At 42.0% G+C, this 23866-nt stretch overlaps 1 protein-coding gene across 3 annotated transcripts in view; it reads right to left on the bottom strand.

Annotated features, from left to right (window-relative positions):
* The window catches only part of PPP2R2C (protein phosphatase 2 regulatory subunit Bgamma), a 214630-nt gene that overhangs the window by 52192 nt on the left and 138572 nt on the right, over window positions 1-23866 (bottom strand). For all 3 annotated transcript variants that reach the window (XM_075569696.1, XM_075569706.1, XM_075569687.1), the window contains one exon: window positions 4529-4693. In XM_075569696.1, coding sequence (XP_075425811.1) covers window positions 4529-4693 — 165 coding nt within the window. The remainder of the gene's footprint in view (window positions 1-4528; window positions 4694-23866) is intronic.

Consider the following 23866-nt stretch of genomic DNA (forward strand, 5'->3'; position numbering starts at 1 on the left):
GACATCATTGTGTTTTCATGTAAGCATAGGGTTACCTGGCGCCAGTACTACATACCTCATTAACCATTCACAACAGAAGGAAAACAGGCGAGGAGTTCATTAAGTCTGTAATGTTGCGACAAAAATATTTTGAAGTGAAAAGTTATACTGTGACGATCAGGGGTAATCTGTCCTGTAATAAAGGGGTTATACTCGGCTAGTTACCCCTAATTTGTGTGGGAAGAGAAAGGGTTAATGTATAATGTACTATGTATGTGTATTCCAAAGCACTTTTATTCCCTGTGAATTTAATTCCCAAGTCTAGTTAAGCAAGCAAATGAGGTAAAGTGTTTTGTGATCTATGGGTAAGAACTGTGATGTAATTTGGGAGTCTGCCCTGCAAAGTGTTCAGGGGATTATGTGACTGTATGTACTAATTTCTCAGATAGCAGACTTGTAATGGGATTTGAATGTGAGTTACATTTGTATGGAGGGGCCTCTGATTTAATCAGGTGAGGTGCCTGCAGATAAAGGTGCATTGAGGATGAGCTGGGAGCTTTGGGAGTCCCTGACTTCAAAGGGCACCCAGTGGCTTTGTTGCCAAGGTGTCAGGAGATATTCAGGACTATCAAGCTGCAGAGCCATAAGGAGTGGGGATGGGCCAGATAACATTAAGTATCTCCCATCCACCCCTCCTATGGGTTAGACAAGGCCCAGCCATTCAGCCTTAGACTTGGTGTTGCCAGGCGGGGCACTCCTGCTTCCTCCCAGAGTTCCTTGCCTGTTTGTAATGGGAGTTCAAACCCTATAAAGAGGCAGGTTGCCCCAACCCCAGTGTTGTAGAGTGTTCGCTTTCGTAGTTGGTGGTTCGTGACTCTAATCCAGCAAGGGAGAATTGCTAGCCAGTATTATTCTTGGATACTTCACCCTATTATTTTACCGTAAGTGTTATTTTTAAGTGCCATTTGTGTTACAGTGTTGTGTTTGCCCGAAAGGGAATAAACCTTCAGTTTATTTTATCATTTTGTCCTGTTCAATCAGTGTCCAGTATATTCGGTGTGAATTAGGTCTGGTCTACCGTGACATATACCCAAAAAATTGTGAATATTACCTAACAGACATAGACACGAACAAGAACAAAAAAAACTGCATACAGGCGCACATTTTTCAGGGGGGAGGAGGGGCACAGCATTTACAGAGGGCCCGTGCTCTTCCTCACAATATTTAAATAAAATGCCAGGGGAGCGTACGAGGCCTCTGTAGGTCTCTTACCTACTTTCCGGCGGCTTCTGGCGCTGCGTCGCCATGACAGCGCGGAGTCAAATGACGTCGCCAATGCTGGACAGGTAAGGGGGGGGCGAGCAGGCAGGGGGTGTGAAAAAAATGTTTGTGCACCCCCGGCACGGGCCAATAGGAAGCTGCAAGGCATGACATCACTGCTTTCTATTGGCCAGCGACAGGAGGGACATTTAAGCCGCCATTTCGGTACGCACACAAGTTCCCTGGCTGCAGAGATATCCGGGCAACCCCTACGGTGGTAAGTATCTCTGGAAGCAGGGGGTTCCTGGAGCACAATTAACACAATTCAGCTCTGGAGACCCCCTGTTTCAATCCTAGAACAACAACAAAAAGATGTAGTGCTGCTTTAAAAAGCCATCACACACAGTGCTTCTAAAAATTCCACATAGGTGTGTGCTGTTTCTTAGGACATAGCTCAACTTTTCATTCTAAGATAAACAAAACAGGAGATGCACAAAGCACCAAGTGCATTAAGTCCCATGGTTTAATCAAATAAAACACAATCCAAAATAAAAAATAAGCATGTATCCTATAAACTGAGGTCCCCTTGTTGGTTGCCACTAGTCCTGATATTCTTCTCAGCATCCTAACAAGTTGTCTGGTCAACACCATGAGGACATCACTCGCAAGCATCACAATTCCAGTCCCTAATGGAGCAGTGCGCTTCACACAGTTTGCCGAGCTAGTGCTGCACCTGCTCAGAGAACCATGTGGAGCTTGCATTGGTAACTGTCATTGTGACGTTTGCGAGTGAGGCTCTACCCAGCCGACCTGTTGTGAAGAACGCCACAACCAGTGTCAACCAATGAGTGAACCTCTGTTTATAGGAACCACTTATAGTACTGCACAATGTGTTTTGCACTTAATTAATTGGTTGGTTCTTGTATAGCGCAGCTAGTTTTACGTAGCCCTTTACAGAGACATTTTGCAGACACAGTCCCTGTCCCGTGGAGCTTACAACCTATGTTTTTTTGTGCCTGAGGCACAGGGAGATAAAGTGACTTGCCCAAGGTGACAAGGAGCTGACACCAGGTTCCCCTGCTTCAAACTCAGTGCCCGTCAATGTCTTTACTCACTGAGCCATTCTCCCTTCTTATGTTTGTGTTATTGTTATTACAAACAACGTGTATTGCGTTGAAGCAGCACTAAGGAGTGTTTCTCCCCCAAGGCACACCCCTAGCAGTGGACATTGACCCAGGAGGGTGCGACAGCGTCGGAGTGGTTTCCGGATCAGCCCGACGCCACCGGAGGAGAGGCTGTCATCTCCAATTGACTACTTTCACTGCGCAATTACTTTCCACCTCTTGTGAGTAGGATTCCGGTTTTACACCACCGGACCAGTTGCCTGCCATTTGTTCATATCTGTATCTTATATTTATGTTGTATTAAATTAGCTCTTTTACTTTTCAGCCTTGCTTTTGTCTGTCTATTGTAACTTGTTGTTTGTCAGTGGTTGTGTTATGTTTTTCGCGTAGCAGTTTGCACTATGATTTGTTTTTCTGTTTGTATTCCACATATCACGTGACATCTGGCCGTGGATACACCTACATCCTTGGAAGTTTAAGTTTAAGTTTAAGAATTGAAGCAGTTCTTTGTACTCCCTTCCATTTGGACTTCATTTAGACTGTCACTGGACACTGGACACATTGTGGTTCAACTGACTGTGTTCTGGATCAGTCATTCTTGGCAGCCTACCTTATTAGTATAAGGATTGTTTATACCCCACATTTATTGTTTAGCTTTCAGCGCTAATTGCACCATTCTTTTTTTCCTTTTCATATGTTATCGTCTATTACCCACTAATGTAAGAAAGAACAAATTAAATAAGCTTTTGCTCAAGTATCTCAAGTAGTCCTCAGTTTCTCCCATCTGGACTACTTCTGTCATGGTTCGAAGGAGAATCCACGGGGAGAGTCTGTAATTCTGGATCAAATAGGGATGCTTGTGGGTAGCTGGAACCAGAAGTCCGGATCCGCGGTGCGATGTAGGCAGAGAGTTCAGGAAGGAGCAGGCAGATGGGGTAAGCACATGATCCAAGGTCAGGGCAGGCGGTAAACAGAAGGGTAGTCGATCAAACCAAAGGTCAGAACAGGGAACAAGCAGCAGAGTAATAGGACAAGCTGTTATCAATATCAGGTCTTTGCAAGAGCCAGCAGCAAGTCTGGGAGCTTCCGAGCAGCAGTGAAACAGAGACCCTGCCTCCAAGATAGCGAGCTTGTTGTGAAGCACTTGAGGACAGGTGACATTTTATAGGCCGTGGGAAGTCAAGGGCTGTAGTCAGTATAGCTGTTTATCGAGGGCCTGTATAGAATGACGCCGTCCCTGCATGCAGGTCCTTACAACTTCAACCTTCTCTTTACTGGCCACCCTACCTCGCAGCTCTCTACCCTTCAATCTACTGTATTTAAAATGCTGCTGCAAGGATTACCTTCTGCTCCTCTCGATAAGTCTCTACTTCTCTCCTGAAAACCCTGTTGGCACATTATTAAACATAACATTCACTACATCATTCTTCTTTTTTTTCTCCAGGTGACATCTCTACTAATTTACCTCTCCTTATAGCTGAGCTTTAATCGATCTCTACACCCCTACTCACTCTCTACGCTCTGCTCAGGCCTGTATCTTCTCTACCCCTTATGTCACTACAGCTCTCATGCCTACAACCACCTTTCTCACATGCTGCACTCTAACTGTGGAACTCCCTCTCTCTCAATGTTCTTATACACACTCTAACCAATGCACTCCAATGTACTCCTACTGTTTGTCAGTCTTCCTGCATGCTGACTAAGCTCTTCTCCCAATGGTATGTTTATGTTTAGATACATTTATCCCGTCCAAATTATTATATTCTGTGTACTGTACTTGTATCATAATGTTGTAAAAATTGTAATGCTCTACATAGGCGCAATAAAAATAAGAATATACAGTACATTCATACTAGACATACCTAGACAGCCTAGTAAATAATACAATAGCATTGTCTCATTTTGTTAAGGTCATGGAAGCGAAATCAATATGAGACTTAATACATGTACATACAGATTACAGGAAAAGGAAACTAATGCACAACTCAGGCAGTAAAACAGACTACAATATTCTTCTACCAGATTAACTGCATTCTCCCCAATGTTGGATGGATAAAGCATTCAGTGAATGCCCTTAAGTATTTCTCTCAGTCCAGTCGCAAAGAGAGCACAACTACAGTAACAGAACAGGTACATAGCACAGGTCTGTAGAACTTCAGACTTACGTTTACAGTGCTTGTCACAGAGTGCGGAGGCTCTCATATCACAAAGTCGCAATGATCCCTTGCTGCTGCTGTAGACAAACAGATTGCAATGGTGGGGATGAAACTCCGCTGCAGTAATCACTTCTGTTAGGTCCTCCATGTTTGCCGGCTTGATGTCCACAATGTCTGAATTGGTGGTTTGTTAAGAAAAAGCTACCGTTTTACGTGAAACTTCATAAAGACGGTGTTAGTATATTGTGCTGGTGCTGGATTAGAAGCTCCTACAAATGTACTACTCACTCCATAGTATAGTCACATCTCAAATAATTAAAACCTACAAAATGTCACTTGAATTCAGGATAAAAGTCAAATTTGGGGTACATAGTATGGATAACTTGGACTGGTATAATATGACAAAAGGGGTAAATATACTAAATTAATTTTTTCCTATATTCTCAATGGGGCTTCAGTATTCCTACAGTACCATCTACCGAAATACACAAATAGTTGTTTCCCGACGATAATCACACAAAGGTTTACCGACAGGATAGCACTTCAGTAAAACCTTCAGTAGAAGGTTACAATTTATTTCAAACAACATCACGTCAAACACAGAGACCTCCTACACGTTTCTCCTTGAGAAAGAACCGAAGGGTGAGAAACGCGTAGTCGCTGCGTTTGAAGTGTTGTTGAAATAAATTGGTACCTTTTACTGAACTTGGTCCCTTCAAGTATGACTGAAGCACTATCCTGTCGGGAAACCTTTGTGTGATTATCTTCAAAGCAAACATGAGGAAAACACCGACTGTAGATGCTGAACTACACCACTGAAACACAGAAGTATGGATATGCAGAACCCATGGTCTGAGGAGATAGTCTGACAAAAGTATATTTATGTTCTATAAGAGATAAGAGACTGATCCCACAAGAGACCTGGGGGTTGTTGCCGTTTGTCTTTGATGAAGAAATTTGCGTTCAGTGCCCAGCATTTATGATGGAATTTTACCCATAAGATGATATTTGAAATTACCCAGAAGCCCTGATTTCTTTATTTATCTACATCTATTGAAATACAAATACTGTATCTTGATATAGACTGTAGCTTTCCCTTGTGTGTGTGATTTGTGAATCATCAATTAAAAAAGCAAAAAAACAGGTTTCTTGTGTTACCAACTCTCTCCCACTCTTCTACGGGAAGCAGAGATTGCTACATATATTTTCTCCCATATAAAGGTCATATATAAACTTTGACCTTTAAGTCAAATTACATCCTTAATGATTTACATGTTAAAGTTAATGGGGATATATATATATATATATATATAGCAACTGTAAATACATTTGCATGTCTTAGACAGGTCTGCAACCCTGTCTTTCACCATTAACACCCAGCAAACAGCACTTCCACTGCAGCAAGGGATTCTGGGAAATGACATGCAAATGAGCACACAGTGCCACCTTTTATCTCATGCTCACATTACATTATTTACAGTTGCTTTATGCTTTACTGTGGAGGGTTTTAGTCACTTTTTTTACCCACCATTACCTTAATAGTCGTATATATATATATATGAGAAAATATCTCTAGCAATCTCTGCTTCCCGTATATATATATATATATATATATATATATATATATATATATATATATATATATATATATAAACCAAAACAGAAAAAAGAATCCCCAAAATTGGCACTCTAGCATACAAAAAATATCAAAAGTTTATTCATCACATACAAACATGAATCAATAAAAAGGAACAATGGTGTCCACAAAGCTGATATGATTATGAACTCTCAAGAGATAAGACAAAAAAAGAGAAGAAGTGCGCTCAGGACCGTGACAATAGTGATAAGTATTAAATATACCAATAAAGTGAATATCACAATGTGATTAAATTAAACAATATTAGGAGTGCTGAGTTTAACCAAAAATAATTAGAACCTGTTACTAGGTATAAGATGGAGGTATGCTGCTGTATTCCGTGGACTGGCTCCACAAACCACACGTGCTAAATGAAAACAAAAAGAAAAAACAGCGCAATACCTCATAGTGTAGTATTAAAATAATGATATATATTGTTGAACAGCAGGTGAGTATCTCACGTACATCAATTCAATGATTAGAAAGCATGGCATGTTATGGACATGTTACCAGACTGCTACCGCAACAGCACACGACAATCCGATCGATCGAGGGAGTAGATCCTTCTCTCTCACACAAGTTCGTCTCAGCCGGTGTAGGAAGTCGCGGTCTGCAGGTAAGGTGTTGGCTTCAATCTCAGAGGGGGTGGAGATCACAAGCTCAGTAGTATATGAGCTACTGTCCCAGTCTTCCGGAATCCAAAGGAGATGAGTAAAGTCCCAAGGAGGTCCAGGCAGGAACTAGCTAGTCTCCATCGCACGCTGTTCCTGCCTGGACCTCCTTGGGACTTTACTCATCTCCTTTGGATTCCGGAAGACTGGGACAGTCGCTCATATACTACTGAGCTTGTGATCTCAACCCCCTCTGAGATTGAAGCCAACACCTTACCTGCAGACCGCGACTTCCTACACCGGCTGAGACGAACTCGTGTGAGAGAGAAGGATCCACTCGCTCGATCGATCGGATTGTCGTGTGCTGTTGCGGTAGCAGTCTGGTAACATGTCCATAACATGCCATGCTTTCTAATCATTGAATTGATGTACGTGAGATACTCACCTGCTGTTCAACAATATATATCATTATTTTAATACTACACTATGAGGTTTTGCGCTGTTTTTTCTTTTTGTTCTCAAGAGATAAGTAGACACATAGCTAAAATAAGCTGTGAATGCAAATGCCAAAAATCTGGAGAGAAGTAACAGTAACTGAACCCTCACGTGTGGAGACAAGAAATAAATGCTAATGTCACACATCTAAATGAATATGGCAAAGACTAAGCCCATAAATACTAAAGTGTAGAGGCAAGGTAATGCCTCTAGACACATGGACCGGCCGGTCAAATGCTCACAAAATGTAAACCCCTAAAGAATGAAAGTGTGTGAAAATGCATGCATAATGACGCAGAATAACAATGCAGGCTGATAAAGCACACACAGAGGGGTAACAGAGCGGCAGGTGACAAATAACAAGGCCAAAAAGGGGAGCAAAAAGTACTTAGCACAAGTCCAAAGAGGTGAATAGCAGACATCCACAGCCGAGAGAGTACTCGTGGGTTCAGGGACCCTCCTCAGACCCGCATTGTTACTGGTCATTGTAAGGCCACAATTAGGCATGAGTTATTTAACATACTGTAGCATTATATCCAGCATTATTTCCCTCTCTTCTGTTACTCTCCACTTCATCTAAAGCCCAATTTCAGGGACTGGATCAGAAAAGTTGCTACAGTTATACAGGGATCTGCCGCCTGTAACTTGTATGGTCATCTACCTTGTAAGATCATTTCTTATTTCACACCACTGTTTAGCATGACTTTCCTGATAGGACTAAGAGGGAATGGAGCCTAGAGGGGCAGGCATGACGTGTGAGTAAGATCTGCACGAGCCTGGATGCCTTCAGGCTCAATTGAGTGTGACACGGAGGACATTCGAGTCCCGTTGATAGTGAGCTGAGAGTTGCCTACGGCCGAGTCCATGGTGTGGGAGACCGCGCGTAGGTGTCCACATGGGGCGCAATCAGATTGCCTTAAGGCATTGATTGCGCCCATAGACCATGCGGCTGCACGCGGGCGGAGGCAGGAGGGGGCGCGCGTTGCGCAAGGCATCAGTTGAAACTGATTTCTTGGCGCGAAACGCGGGTCACTTGAGCGGTTCGCCCAATCAGGGCGAACCAGCTCCGTGACACCCCTAAGAACGCCCCCCACGGCCCATCGACCATGGCCAGGGAAAGCACCCACTTTCCCACAGCCTCCGCGCGGGCGAAGGCACCATGGCCCGGGCCTAAGTGAGAGCAGCACATTGTGTTGAGAGGTCCAGCAAATCCCTGCACCGAAGCAGCTCGGACCCTCAACAACTGCCGTGGTATTGAAGCACCTTTGCACAGGCCTGCAACACATTAATACACAATGTTACCATCACAAGGTCAATATACCCAAGATTGGGTATCCCATTCTCCCCTGACACTGATACAAACCTGCACAGTGTTATTGTTAAGTGTTATTTATATGTATGCTGTGTGTAGTGATCCTTTGCTGAGAATCACAAGGTTAAGGAGATTGGATAGCATATACATATAAAAGCAATTGCACCACACACATACATTGTGTACTTATTCCCCGCCGTCTGATCGTAAGCCATGGGTGGCATATTGAGTATAACGAAGGGAAGACAATCAGGGCTCCACGGATTTGCTCAATAAACTAATTTATTGCCAATAGACTTAACGCTTCGGCCACACAGGCCTTTCTCAAAAGCAGAAATGGCATATTTCTAATAAATTAGTTTATTGAGCAAATCTGTGTAGCCCTGATTTTCTTCCCTTCGTTATACCCTGGATTGATACAGAGAATCCTGAACCAGGAGCACCGGTAGTTGTATCCCCTTTTTTCTGATTATAATAGTGTGCAGCAATTTATCATTCTTCTATTTGGCATATTGAGTGAGCCATAAATGACTAAGGCCCTCACCTCAGCACCAGGTATAAGTCTGGGGTTTAGGAGTAAGAGGCGTTACACAAGGAAACCAATGACATTGTTTACAAAATGTTACATATTACTACTATACATTTGGTTGAAAAAAGACAAAAGCCTATCACATTCAGCCTATGATCCTTGTGACCTAAGTGGGACAGCATCTTTAAGTCAAATTACATCCTTAACGATTTACATGTTAAATTTAATGGGGATTATTTATGAACTGCAATAGTGCCAATCGGGAACTATCACATGGGAAAAACCTGTTAAATTCAATGGAGATTCCATTAGTCCTTGATCACCACTATTACAGTTTAATCAACAGCCCCCAAAGGGTCAACATACAGTATACTCAAAATGTAATTAGTACATGATGGGATGAAGAGAGGTTCCACAGCCCATCAGAAAGCCCAAAACATGACCAGTTACAGAAGCAAGAACATCCTCAAACAGGAGACGGACACATTTTTCCTCCAAGTTGTAATGTCAGTTTCTAAATTAAGATAATAATGTAAGCTTCTAAATACAGCGTGCTCAGAAATGAAATGGACTAGAAGAGGCACTGATGCAACGCTACTACTGCAGGCTGGATCCCATCATCATAGCTGCTTGCAGCAACATAATGGAGTTCAAACTTCATGAAATTAGTATTGTCATTATGTTAATTTCAAGACGTTTCACATGGTGTGGCTGATTGGATCATTCATACGATATCCTTTTTTTTAATGTAGGGTTTGCATACATTAGTAACTAAACCACCCTATAGCTTTTTTTTTTTTTTTTTTCTACTGCGTATAATATATTAATTTCTTATTGCACTTGCATTTAGCTTTTCAATAAACACAATCTGTACTAATTGATAAAGAACCTCTGAAATGACACCTTTTGATGAGTAATATGATTTTTTACAAAGCTTACTGACTCAACAATTACTGTATGTCCTTAAACCTCAGGTATTTAGGCTTCATCCATAGTGCAGGCTTCGGCGCAAGCTACGTAGCTCATGCCGAAACAAACACTAGGACGGTAATGTAGTAGTGCATGGTGCACATGCGCTCGAGGGAGAGCGGAAGTTTGTTTTGCAAGCGCGATGCAGGGCCGCCTGAGAGCGCAGAAGCTAGCGCGTTCCACTATGGACGCAGCCATAGGCTCCCTTAATACAGAAAGCCACATCTATGCCTACCACCCCCTTCACATCTGATTTTCCCTTTACCCGACACTTCCAACAAAGCAGCATATTCAATATGCTGTGAACATGTACAGTATGGCTCTAGTGCCGGGGAAGAATTCAGGCTCATTTAAATTAATTGGACTAAAAACCTGTCCAGCTGAATATGGCTTCATAGCATACTGAAAACGGCCTAAAGACTCCAGTATCTAATTAACTCTATTACTAATATATCACAACACAAGTCATTCTTGTGACATTAAAGGAGCAAATGCTCCCCCCAAAAAATGTTTCTCCCCTAGGTGGGAAGCAGGGGTCCCCGGAGCTGAACCACGTTAATTTCAGCTCCAGGGACCCCCTACTGCCCAAGATACATACCTGTTCCTCTGTAGCAGCTCTGCAGATTTAAAGCTCCCAGTCACGTGGGCCAATAGGAAGCTGCATGGGATGATGTCACGCCTTCCTATTGGCCCATGTGATGCAGGAGCTTTAAAAAACTCACCATTTCGATAGCCCCACATAGCCCAGCCTGAGCTGCTACCGGCACCCCCTACAGAATTACGTAGCTCTAGAAGCAGGATCTCACCGGAGCTGAAATTAACGCAGTTCAGCTCCGGAGTCCCCCCTGATTCAAATCTATAACTATAAAAAAAAAATGTAGAAAAGGAAATCAGGATTGCGGCTTTTAACAATGAGAATGCTCTTTTCTGCTAACCTAAAATGCACATACAGTATTCAATTCAGCAACAATTTAAATTGTTTGCAGAAGGTATAATCTATTGTTCATTTATTTTTGTTACCGCTGTAGTCAGTAACATTAGTATAGGAAAAACTGTATCTTGCTATGATTTATAATAGGACAGAAAGGAGAGAAAGAACCCCTATGTGAGAGCACTCTAGAAGGTCTAGATAGGCTAGGAGACACCTCCATATGGTGGGTTACCTATCATACGGAGGGGTCTCCTAGCCTATCTAGACCTTCTAGAGTGCTCTCACATAGGGGTTCTTTTTCTCCTTTGTGTCCATGATTAACCCTCACCCCTGATTGTAGCACCTATAAACCACCTTATTTTACTGAGTGGTAGCGAGGGATTGTTTCCCCCTCCCCCCCCCCTTTTCCCTGAGTACACTTATGATTTAGTATACTGATGCAGCGGCTGCTATTCGAACACATCACGGCGCCGATTTTGAGTTCTCTGCTGTTTCCCACGCAGCATGAACGCGGCCAATCGCCCCAGGCACATGCGCTATCGCGGATGTTTTGTTTGAATTTCATGGATTCTGTTTCTTCGTTTGCAATAAAATGGATGAATTGTAATGTGTACAGTACTGAGCTACTGTGCTACTGTGTCACTGAGCTACTGTGCTACTGTGCTACTGTGTCAATTTCATGTTTTTAATAGCCAGAACACTAAAATTCATTTTTCTGCACTCGCCGCGCTCGCATCTTAGTGCGGGAAGGCTGGGATTCATCCCGCGGTTTCAAATCGGGATTCCGATGTACATGACGCGTGAAGTGTTCGAATAACGGCCGCTGCATCAGTAGGTTGCTGGTTTACCTGCAGAGGTTAAGTGTGGCGAAGCATGTTGGCAATCTTTGAGTTGGCTTACTCTGGGTACCTGCTGGTTCACAGAAGCTCTGAGGTTCCGCCAATGGTGTTGGGGAAGACAGGCTTTTGGAGTGATAGATGGTTCTCTTTCAATGGTGTGGTGCCTCCGTCTCTTTCAGTCTCCAGGAGTGCTGGAGACAATCCCTGCAGGGGAACCCTATGATACTCCCCCTGATTGCAGTCTCAGGCAGAAGTATATTTTATAAAACAGGAACGGCTTCATTGTCCAAACTCACAGGATACAGCATAAAACTGATTCCGGCTGTCCCTTCCTCCGGATGGTCCCTGGAATCAACACCAGGCAAGGGCCTGAGAGTCTATCCTATCTCTTCCCCTACTCCCTGGTGGAGTAGGAGGTAGTAGGCCCTCTCCCCTAAGGGAGGGGATAGAAGGTAGTCAGAGCCCTGACTTCACCCTCCCAGCACTAACTAAATTTGGCTTTACAGCTCCCTTAGTACACTGGAGGAGGATCCAAGGTCTGAGCCCCTGATTGGGTGGTACACAGGCCTTAGACCACCCCCATATCTTCCAAGGAAACTGTTAACTGCAGGGGAAACTCCCGGATTGGGTTTACACTGCCTGCACTGATACCAGGGCTTACATGTTAGGCAGATTAGTAGCCAAAACCAAGACACGGTAACATATATATCTCTCATCCCCATTATAGCGCAATCCGCTACAATGCGGATCCGAATATAACGCAGTGTGAACGTGGCTGGCGGTTTTTTTTTCTCCAAACTTCCAGGATTTGCCGAGAGGAATATCCGGACACACACACACACACACACACTATTGTATTACAAACAGTGATAGCTGGTCCAATATTAAAAATGATATGTATATGTAGGTTGTGCATGAAATTTAATCATCTCAAACTTACTGTATATTAAAACCTCAAATTCGTCTTAAAACTCTTGAGCCCATTTATCAAAAAAATACATCATGATAAACTTAATGGGATCAATACAGTACCTACAAAATAATCTATGTATACAAACAAGGTTACAATAAAATTATCATTGCTCAAAGACATCTAAAGTATACACAAAAAAGGACAGGTACCATATATTCTACACCTGCCATCTCAAGTCTTCATTTTATCTCTGGCACAAAAAGGAAGAGTCACGAAACCTCCTCCTCCCTCCCCATTGTTTTTGTTCTAGTTTGGCACTGCAACCGTGTGTACAAATTCATTTACCTATATTATTTATAGCATTAGGCATACCTTTGACTAGGAGGAGTCCCACACTGGAAAGGTCTCCTGTAAAATGTGGTCTGTTAAACTGTCCATTTCTAGGATATGGTGCATGCTGCTCTTTGGAGAAAGCAGGAAATCGTGGGCCTCCTTTAGGGACAAGTGGGGCCTGAATATTGCCCGGGTAAGGTGGTGGAGGCCTATTAAAAAGCTCATGCTCCCGGGGAAGGATGATCTTGCTGCCACAGGGAAGGATGACCATCTTGGGCTATTTGCAATGAATCAGTTAATGCCTTTTCCTGACGTATAGCATTTTTATTTTGCTTTTTCCGCAAAAGACACACAAGCACGCGCGCGCACGCGAACAGGAGGGATTACAGAGTGTAGGAGGCAGACGCAGAACACACCGTGGATCGCGGCGGACATTTTTTCCCCGCGATCCCTGTTATAACATGGTCGCATCGGGTAGACCCCGAGCACAGCGTTATAACGGGGTGCAGCTGTATATATGTGTATATGTATGTATGTATATATATATATATATATATATATATATATATATATATATATATATATATATATATATATATATATAGAAACAATAATAGACAGCACTCTAAATAATGAATAAAAAAATCATGAAGTACAGGGTGCAAACGGAACAAAGTGGGCCCAAACAACCCCACTGAAGATCATATAAACCAAAACAAGGTCTCCAGCACACACTGATTAATAGAGAAAACGAAGAGTCACGGAATAAATCAAAAATGTAATAGCGCTAATAATAGAACAATAGGTATCACACAAATATGGAAATGCTACTCGGCTATAAATGCAGAATATATGGATCTTAAAAAGCACAAGAGTAGGGGGGAGAGACACAGGTAAAGGGAGTGGGGGGAAAAACACTAAAGGAAAAACTGCAAACAAATAAACATAGAATAAGACAATGGGGGAGGGTAAGAGGGGCAACGTTTCAGGGTAACAACCCTTTCCTCAGGCCTGTTCCCTTGGGTCCAACGGAACCACAAGGGACTTCCCTTAACCCTATCCCCCCCTACAAGACACAAAGTAGCCAAATAAGAATTAGCTCAGAATCAAGCCCTGGTCAAAAGTCCACAGTATATGCAAGAGTGTATACAAACTCAAACCATCCTTTAAGTGGGATTATCAGGCTTCTGTCCTCTCTCTCTCAGATTCAAAGGTGGCTGCAATTAAATGTTTGGCTTATTTCGTGACTCTTTCGTTTTCTCTATTAATCAGTGTGTGCTGGAGCCCTTGTTTTGGTTTATATATATATATATATATATATATATATATATATATATATATATATATACATTTGCATATATATATATATATATATTTTACTCACCATAACTTAACTCAGTATATATATATATACTGAGTTAAGTTATGGTGAGTAAAACAAGTGACAAAAACCCTCCACAGCAAAGCATGTAGCAAATGTAAATATACTGTATGCTCATTTGCATGTCTTAGGCAGGTCTGCAACCCCGCCTTTCACCATTATCACACAGCACACAGCACTTCCACTGCAGCAAGGGATTCTGGGAAATGACATTACTCACCATAACTTAACTCAGTATGGTAAACCCCATCCTTTCGCTTCATTGCATAGCTAGTTAACCAACCCCACACTGATGAGACCCATTAAGGTCGAAACAGCTGTCATCGCTTCTCGGCCTTTTGGCTAAGATCAAGTGTAGGGTCTGTCCTGTGAAGGATGGCCCTATTTGCATCACTTGGTCCTCTGGTCATGGGCTGAGGAGGCGGATGCAAAGTAGCCCGGGCATTTTTAATCTTGCACCCCAGGCTTGGAACCCCTGGGGAGTATCACTTGCTGCACTGTGGATGGCTGTTTGGGCGGCGGCCTCCACTTACGAGCACTTGGTCTGCACTGATGATTTTGCACCGTCCCCTATTTTTCCATCACTTGGCCCCCCTTATTGCCTTCCGCTGAGGGGACAAGCCAACTATTTTTTTTCACCCGCCTGGCCTTGCAAAGGGCCGGGCGTGCACTCGTGCACATTTTTTTGTGTCGTCTGTCAGAGCACTTCCTACACTGCATCACACAGCGCACAGGAGCACTTGCACTATGAACTTTTTTTGTTTGTTGGTGTCGGGTTATAGTCACCCTTCTTTCTTCGGAGAGCGAGAAGACTAAGTGCTGGTCGGTGGTCACCCCTCCTTCGGGAAAAGACTACGGTGGGTTAGTAGGCGTACGCTGAAAACCCTAAAGACTTGGACCCTCCTGCGGCGCCTGCTGCACTAGGAGGGAACGAGAAGGACGTCGGACTCTTCGGAGGAAGACGTCATGGAACCGGACTAGCCTACTCTCCGGAGAAGACTGTCACATGTGGAGCGCACCTGGTCTCACTTGACCACGAGCACGGTTTTTGAAGTGGAATCACTTTTTCACCACCCGGGCTACGAAGAAAAAAAAAAAAAAAACCTGTGGGTGGGTTTTCTGGCTATGCATCTTAACCCTGGCTGTGCTCAAAGCTGTGACCATGCAGCAAGCTTAAGCCTATAGGGAACCATGTATAAAATGTTTTTTGAAGCAAAAAGTGGCACTGTGTGCTCATTTGCATGTCATTTCCCAGAATCCCTTGCTGCAGTGGAAGTGCTGTGTGCTGGGTGATAATGGTGAAAGGCGGGGTTGCAGACCTGCCCAAGACATGCAAATGAGCATACAGTATATTTACATTTGCTATATATATATACATAAATACATACATACAATATTACTTTTCACTATGGAATTTGTGCACTCAAATTTTTTTATCAAAAGATGCAACTAAATGACACATTTGTTAAAAATCATAGGATCACAATTTCAAAGTTCACTAATAAATTGAAAACCAATTTGGGGAAAGTGCAGGGTTTCTGTATTTGTTTTCCATACAAAGTCTTCCTTTCATCTGTTTGAGACTATTTCTGAAGAAAACAATTCATTAAATTGTGTACTGTATATTATTGGTTTCTTTGCATCCTTGTGAAATACTTTAGCAGCGGGTACAGAATATAATTTCAAGAAGATGCATATTGAAAGAATAGGGCTATAAGGAAGTTGATTTTTTTATTAATACATATCAAAAGTGTAGCCAGGCTCCCCAGACTCACCCCTATAGCTGTATGCGCAGGGAAGGTTGCAGCGAGTGCAGGGAGCGCTCCGACATACCGGAGGCTCCGCAGTATCCGAGCGATCAGGGCGCCGCCATGTTGGGTGCTCACGCAAGCGCAGCGGGCCGTGGAGGGGGGCGATGGAGCAGAGGTCGCGCATGCGCGACCAGAGGTTGCCAAGCGCGCAAAAGGGGAGCGGCTCCTATAGGGTGGAGCGCACGGGACTACGAGTCCCAGCAGGCATAGCGAAACCAGGTGACGCCAGGGAGCCTATAGGGCGGCCAGGATATCGGGTGGAAGGTTAGAGGTTGAGCAGGGGAGCACGCTTGTCAGAGCCGAGCGGGAGGAGGAAGGAGAAGGAGCTCAATGTGTAGGGAGGCCAACAGCCCCTACACTAGGCCATATACCCCGGCCCAGTTAGGCCCTGAGTCCCCGTAGAGTGGAGCGGATGTAAGGACCGTCCCCAGTTAGGTTACAGTTCCCCTTTACTGTGCATCGGAGAATCATAATTACAGAGACAGTTGCATTATCTGGCCAGAGGTTTGGGCTCAGACCTCCGCTGCCGCAGCAGCAGTCATCGCCCCGGAAGGTAGTCCCAGTATTCAACCGTCGTCTGATCCTTTGTGAAGTTCCTTGACAGGCCCGGGCACGTAACATCATCAAGTGCACCAACTATACCACATATCTATATCAGGACATAGTGGCTGCGCAGTCACACACACATATCTCACTTAAGGGTGGGGGAACACTGAATGTGGGTATTGGACATGGGATGGGATCACCCGGTGAAGGGGGTAGCGTCCTGCGAGACGCAGTAGTTAGTGTCTCCTCTAGGGAAGGACACCTGTTGATCATATGCATATTTACGGTTGCGCTAGTAAAGTCCTTGGTTGTTTTACATGCTGTGTGTGGAGTGATATATAATTGTCCTGCGAGGAACCACTCCCCCTCTGGAGGGAGCCATCGCAGGTGGAGGCGCTGCACCAAGTAAGAGGTCATCAATATTCCTACGTGTGCCCCAGGCTCTGTGTGGCGGAGGCTCAGGCCCTGCGAGCCAACAGGTTACACAGCATTGGTAGCGTACTGTATTTACTAGGAAACAGGGCTACAAAAGTATTAAATACCAATTATATCATGGGCTTTTCTCATTTGGAGACTAGAGATGGGTGAATTTGTTTGCTAATTTGGATCTGCCACGGATCAGCCGGTTCCTTTGGTCCACGGATTTTAACAGATCCGTCTCAAAAAAGGGCGATAGGCCTTTTTCGAAAATCCATAGGAGGGGGGATCTCTCTCTTTCTCCCTCTTCGCGGATTAACTCGAGTGGATTTTTAACAATTCAGCAACGGAATGCGGAATCCACGAATCGGATTCTTAAAAATCTGTCCGGATTGTATCCAAAGGCTGTTTTGAAACTGGAACAATTTTTCAATTAAATTTTACACCGCAGAACGGATTGTGAATGACGAGCCTGCGAAATTCTGGGAAACGGATTTTGACAGTTCCGCCCATCCCTATTGTAGTCTTTATTCCTTTGATATGCCTCCCAATACTGAAAACCTATTGCAATTAGTTTACACCACTAAAGCACTGCTTCCAGTTTCAGGGAATTATCACTGGAAAATAATGTATAGTAAAACATTTGAATTTAATAACCGGAAGTCAACACATCCATTATTGTGAATCGGAAACATGCTTATTTTTTATAGCCGAAAGCTCAGAAGTTTCAAGAATGATACATTATCCATTATTTCTTAGCTTCTGTTTATATGTTTCATTACAAGGGGTGTTAGTAGTGCAGTAGGTTAGTCGTTAAAAATAATGGGTAACTGCAAACTGTTACAGCCATCAACAGAGTCTGGAATTCAGGAGATATTCAGCATTCTGCTACAAGGTCAGTGATGTATCCTGGCAATTAACAATGGAAGTTACCATGAAGATTTCCCAATTAGGTGCGCAAACCATATGGCAGTAGTCTATAAATATTAGGTAGGATGACTGCAAAGAAATTATACCAATCTGAGATGATCTTGATATGTTCCATCCACATTCTGTTATGATAAGTGTAGCCATGTGTAAAACTGGTGTACATAGCTCTCTCATGCTGAGCAGTAATTCCTGTTAAGTGGGCAGATTTGCCAGTAGTCATCATGGAGGTTTGCCCTCAAACCTTTGTGATGTGTAACATGTAGCAAAGGAAGTGACAGCATGATCTGTGTCCACTGTTAGTGACACAGAGGTTTTCTGGAGCATATATAATGCACAGCACTGCCAAAAGTTAGTGGTTCAAGTTCAGATAAGGAGTCAGACACTGCAAGTGTCTGGTGCAAGAGCTGCAAGCCGTGCAGCTTAAGTGCAAGTGACAAGCTGATCACACACTGTGTCCAGGGCTCTGGCACAGCTGGTAGTCTCCCTTAGGGGAGAGGTGGAAAAAGACAAGGCTGATTAAAGAGTTAGGAGGAACCTTTCTAATGAAGTGCAGCTACAAGATGTGCGGCTAAGTGTCGGCCGCTATGATGGGCAGTCTGCCATTTAATCTGCAATTAAAGATGCCCTTGTTCAAGAGACCCTTCTTGTCTGTGGAGTTATTCAGCAAGAATATGCACCCAGAAGTTCTCTTTCAAACACTCCTCCCTGCTATCATGGGGATCTGGAAGAGATGGAGGCGCTGTACCAACTGTGAGTAGAACTCAGCATACTACCTCAGATGCCTGTCATGGAGAAATCCCCATTACCAACAAGCGGGAGACTCAGGAGTCCTGTGAACCAGCAGGTGCACCACACTACACAGACATGTAACGGGGACAGTTTCTCACATATGAGGTCAGGATCAGAAGGGCTCAGGGAAATACCGTTACATAGGGATATGTGCAGAGGGCCTAAACATCTCTAAATTACATGGTGAGGTTAAAGTGAGGCCTCCTTAGATGAAATGTGAAATCAAAACCTTTAGAAACCATTTTCATTGTGACAACCACTGGAACAGCTTAGTATTAGCATGTGTCTGATTCTATGGTGATGGTGCATCCCTGAGCTTTCTAAATAGCATTAACCCATTCAGTGATATGTGAATTGTTTTAAAATAAATACCCTCTTGCGCATGTATCTTTATTCCACTATTTTAGCCTATGTTTCGAATGCCTACACAGGGTGTTTACAAATTACATTCCTTTACAATGCACCCCTGTCCCATTACACTGACCAGTGTTATAGGATAACATTGAATAACATTAGTGTTACTCATTTTAGGGAATGCACTCCCTATCGCTGCTAGTGCATTTCACTGATAGACTTGAGAGGCACTGAAGCATTTTAAGCATGTATTATTTAAGTTAATGAGTAGTAAGTGCTAATTCCTCTGAGTTTTAGATAAAAAAATAAAATAATAGCCCCATGGATATATTTTTAAACAACATAATATTGCAACCTTCACTGCACATTGTACTTAATACTTTGGCATTTTTTTGTTTTGTTATATCCTTATTTATATATACTGGCTTCATGAAATTACTAGAATTTTACTGAAAATATTTTAAAGTTTAAAATGGGTCTACACTATTTTAGGGGTGCATAGATTCCAAATTCGTTTCATATGACTGGATTGGAGGTGCAGTGTTTTCACCGTGTAATTTGTTGTGAATGATGTACTCCGTAGTCAATATCTTATATATATATATATATATATATATATATACATATATATATATATATATATATATATATATATATATATATATATATATATAAACAGTGGTTGACAAATCACCAAAAAATCTACTCGCCACACAAAAAAATCTACTCGCCACCTAGTACCAAACGTGTGCTGCTTGGGCCAATATTTACTCGCCGGGGGTTAAATCCACTCGCCCGGGGCGAGCAAATGTATAGGTTTGTCGAACACTGTATATATATATATATATATATATATATATATATATATATATATATATATATATATATATATATATATATATATATCTATTGATGGTGCAGGGAACACTACTACAGAGACCCAGAAGACTGCACACTGGTAGCTCCTGGATTTATTCACGTGCACTCACCATACACATCAGAATCAACCAGATTTTTCTAAAACATCATTTAATGTATGTAGATGTTGTATGTCATCAATACACAAAGTGTTTGGCACGAAAGGATATTTAATGCGGCATTTATATTGGGGGTATATGTTTTTTGTATTCTATGCACCTGAGGAATGGGCCTTTGTCTCCCCCTTACACAGTGTGCTTGTAAGTTTGCTGCATATATCAACCATATGGGCTAATTGATTCTAGTGTGTGTGGGTCAGTAACTACATCTGGATACATTGTTGAGTTGCAGTGTTTGGAAGATACGTACTATGCCCACAATGATAAGTAATTAGCTAAGTTGCTGATCGATCCTTTCTCCTGTGATCGATCAGCGAAGATTCGGCTTGGGGGTTCACTAAATGGCTGTCAGTGCAACAGAAGAGGACCAAAGATGCAAAGTTCTGCGGGGAAGATCATGTGACCAAGCAGTCACAAGATACAATTAGTGCACTGCTAGAAAGAGGGCAGGGCTCAAAAAGGGGTGTACCAGAGCCTACTGTATTTCAAAAGAGGAGTGGGATGTGACTTTGTAAATGGTTGCTATAGAAACAAAAAATGCTTGTTACATAATTATACATAAAAATGGCATTCACAGTTGTTTAAAAAAATGCTACAAGTATTTTCTCATAGTACAGAACTGACATAAAAAAACAAAACAAAAAAAAAACACATGTAGGATATTGCTTGGTTTGCAACTTTAAATGGGAAAATTCTAGTCAGGCTGGAATTAAGGATTTGCGAATAAGAAGTAAAAGCTTAACGAAAGTGTGGTCAGTGCCATGATTGTCGGAGCAACAAAAATAGGGGTGTTCTCCTAGGGCAACAGTCCTCAAGGGCCACCAACAGGTCAGGTTTTTAAGATATCCCTGCTTCAGTGGCTGATTGAGCCACCTGTGCTGAAGCAGGGATATCCTGAAAACCTTACCCACCCCTGTCCTAGGGGTTTGATTACAGAGAGCCACTAGTCTAAAGGGCAACTGGTGAATCAGTATGAGCCAAGCTTTTACTTTGGCTTTAGTAGGGTGTATAGTTTAAAAGGGCCAGATTAAGAATGCATGCTATAACATGTTAATAAGCGTTAACAGCAATAGATGTTAGTACTCATCAATGGTCAATGAAGCAAATCTTTATTCCGTTTAGTAAATATTCCCCTAAAATAGTGTAGACTGTTTTGACCCCTTTTATACTTTAAAATATATTCAGTAAAATTCTAGTAATTTCATGAAGCCAGTATATATAAATAAGGATATAACAAAAACAAATGCCAAAGTATTAAGTACAATGTGCAGTGAAGGTTGCAATATTATGTTGTTTAAAAATATATCCAGGGGGCTATTATTTTTTTTTTTTTTATCTAAAACTCAGAGGAATTAGCACTTACTAGTCATCAAATTAAATAATACATGCTTAAAATGCTTCAGTGCCTCTCAAGTCTATCAGTGAAATGCACAAGCAGCGATAGGGAGACCATGGCAATTACTGTACAAGCCAGCACACTGTAAACCTGCACTCTGCCTCACTGATTTCCACTGGGATGTAATACTGGTACAGCATAATTAGTCCAAATTCTCTATTCAGCCACTGAAATGTAAAAGGCTTCCCCACCACATGAAAACAGTCCTTTCATGTTTTCAGTATACATATCATTTTGTGCATTCACTGTATAGTATTAGTGATACTAAACAAGGATGTTATGAAACATTGCTTCCATATTCATATATCACTTAGGGGTAACTTTTTTTTTGACATTAAGCCGCGGACCAAAGAACCCGGCTGATCCGCTGCAGATCCAAATTTGCAAAAATAATTCGCCCACCTCTCTTCTTGGCACAGGGGGTGCATATTGGGACACAAAATGGAGCAGAACACTTTAATACATAATTACTCCGAGTGCAAATAAACGCAATGTGCACCATTTTTTGCTACACTTGATACATGTGCTATTTCAACTCACTGTGTTCTCAGTTGAATAGACTAAAGTCCCGGTTTCAGCTCACTGGCAACTAATATCCCTATATTTGACTGTCGCCTGGCAACTGCTGGGAAAAGGCTCCACGGTTTATTTTAATGTTGCCTTGCTTGGAAATAATTCCACTTGCAATCCCTCTCATTCTTAAATGTGGACATTTTACACAAGCATAAGCTGTGATTTAATTCTGATAGTGCTTCTCTACCTCTATAACAATACAATGCGACAATGTTAATACTGTATTTGCCTTCTTCAAAGAAATACATCCCCAAAAGACAGTGAAGTTGCCAATTTTAGAGTATGATTTTCCAAATCTAATTCGACCCATGTAAAACAATTGTGAAATGTGTGTTTAACTCATTAGTTACCTAACAATGACTTAATAATGTAATGAACACATAAATGTTCGTATAAAACAATATGCAATTTTAGAGGCTTTAGTGAGGAAAGCATTTATGAAAAGGCTAAAATGGGATAGACCATTTCAGCTGCTTAAAATAAGAGCTTTTGTGGCTCTCCTAAATAATCTAAGCCCGTAGGGGCACTACAAAGAAGCATTGTTTATTAAAGTAGGATACCCTGATCCTGACTGTACTGATCATGAAAAGAAATGACTATTACAACCAAAATATGCCTCGTGTTAGAGATACTGTTTAATTGGAAGTGATGCTATCATAGAAATAAAGGCTACACTAACCTCATGAGTGATGGAGAAAAAAAAATCTGTGCTACATGAACAAAACACTCAGCTCTTCTTGACATAAAAAATAATTGAATGTAGACATCTGAAGACTTCTGTACACAAAGATTAAGTCATCTCCACTTCTGTTGAGCATATTCAATCTTAATTAAGTTAGGAGTGAACTGTATCAAAGAAGCAATCCATGCAATATCCTACATGTGTGCTTTTTAAAAAAATAAATCAGTTCTGTAGTATTAGATAATACTTTCTATATTATAATTTTTTTTCCATTTAACTATCAATGCCATTTCGAATGAGTTTTAATATACTGAACACTGTATGATTTCTATAGTCGGCTTTAGCCCACCTCCCCAGCAGTGAAAGATATTTGCAGCACTTTCCAGTTTGTGATAATTTGTTTAAAACCAGAGACAGAACATGAAACACAGACAGAGCTCAGTGCACATCCAGTGAAACTTATACACGGTACAGTGCCTAAATATATATGTATAGATATCTATTAAATAAAATGGTCTTTTAATTTAAAATTTTGGCCAAAGTGTTGTAAGCCACAGAGCCACTACACGGCAGACCACATCTCAAGGGTCCCTAACACTAATATAAATTCTAAATAACCTCTGTATTACCAGGAAGAATGATTTATAATAAATCTGTCAAAATTAGTTGCATAGTTCTAAGTCTGATTGAAGCTTTTATTAACCTGTACATTACCAGGAAAAGCACTCTGTATTAGATTTGTCACAAGCATACTGCACAATTTTGTGGTTAATTTGGGGGTTTAATATGAGCTTGCAGGTGTCCTGTATGTTTTACAATTCTTGTTCAGCTGGTCTTAGCTGATTGGAAGGTGGCACTTCCTA

The sequence above is a fragment of the Ascaphus truei genome, chromosome 1 (genome assembly GCF_040206685.1).
Source record: "Ascaphus truei isolate aAscTru1 chromosome 1, aAscTru1.hap1, whole genome shotgun sequence".
Taxonomy (NCBI): domain Eukaryota; kingdom Metazoa; phylum Chordata; class Amphibia; order Anura; family Ascaphidae; genus Ascaphus; species Ascaphus truei.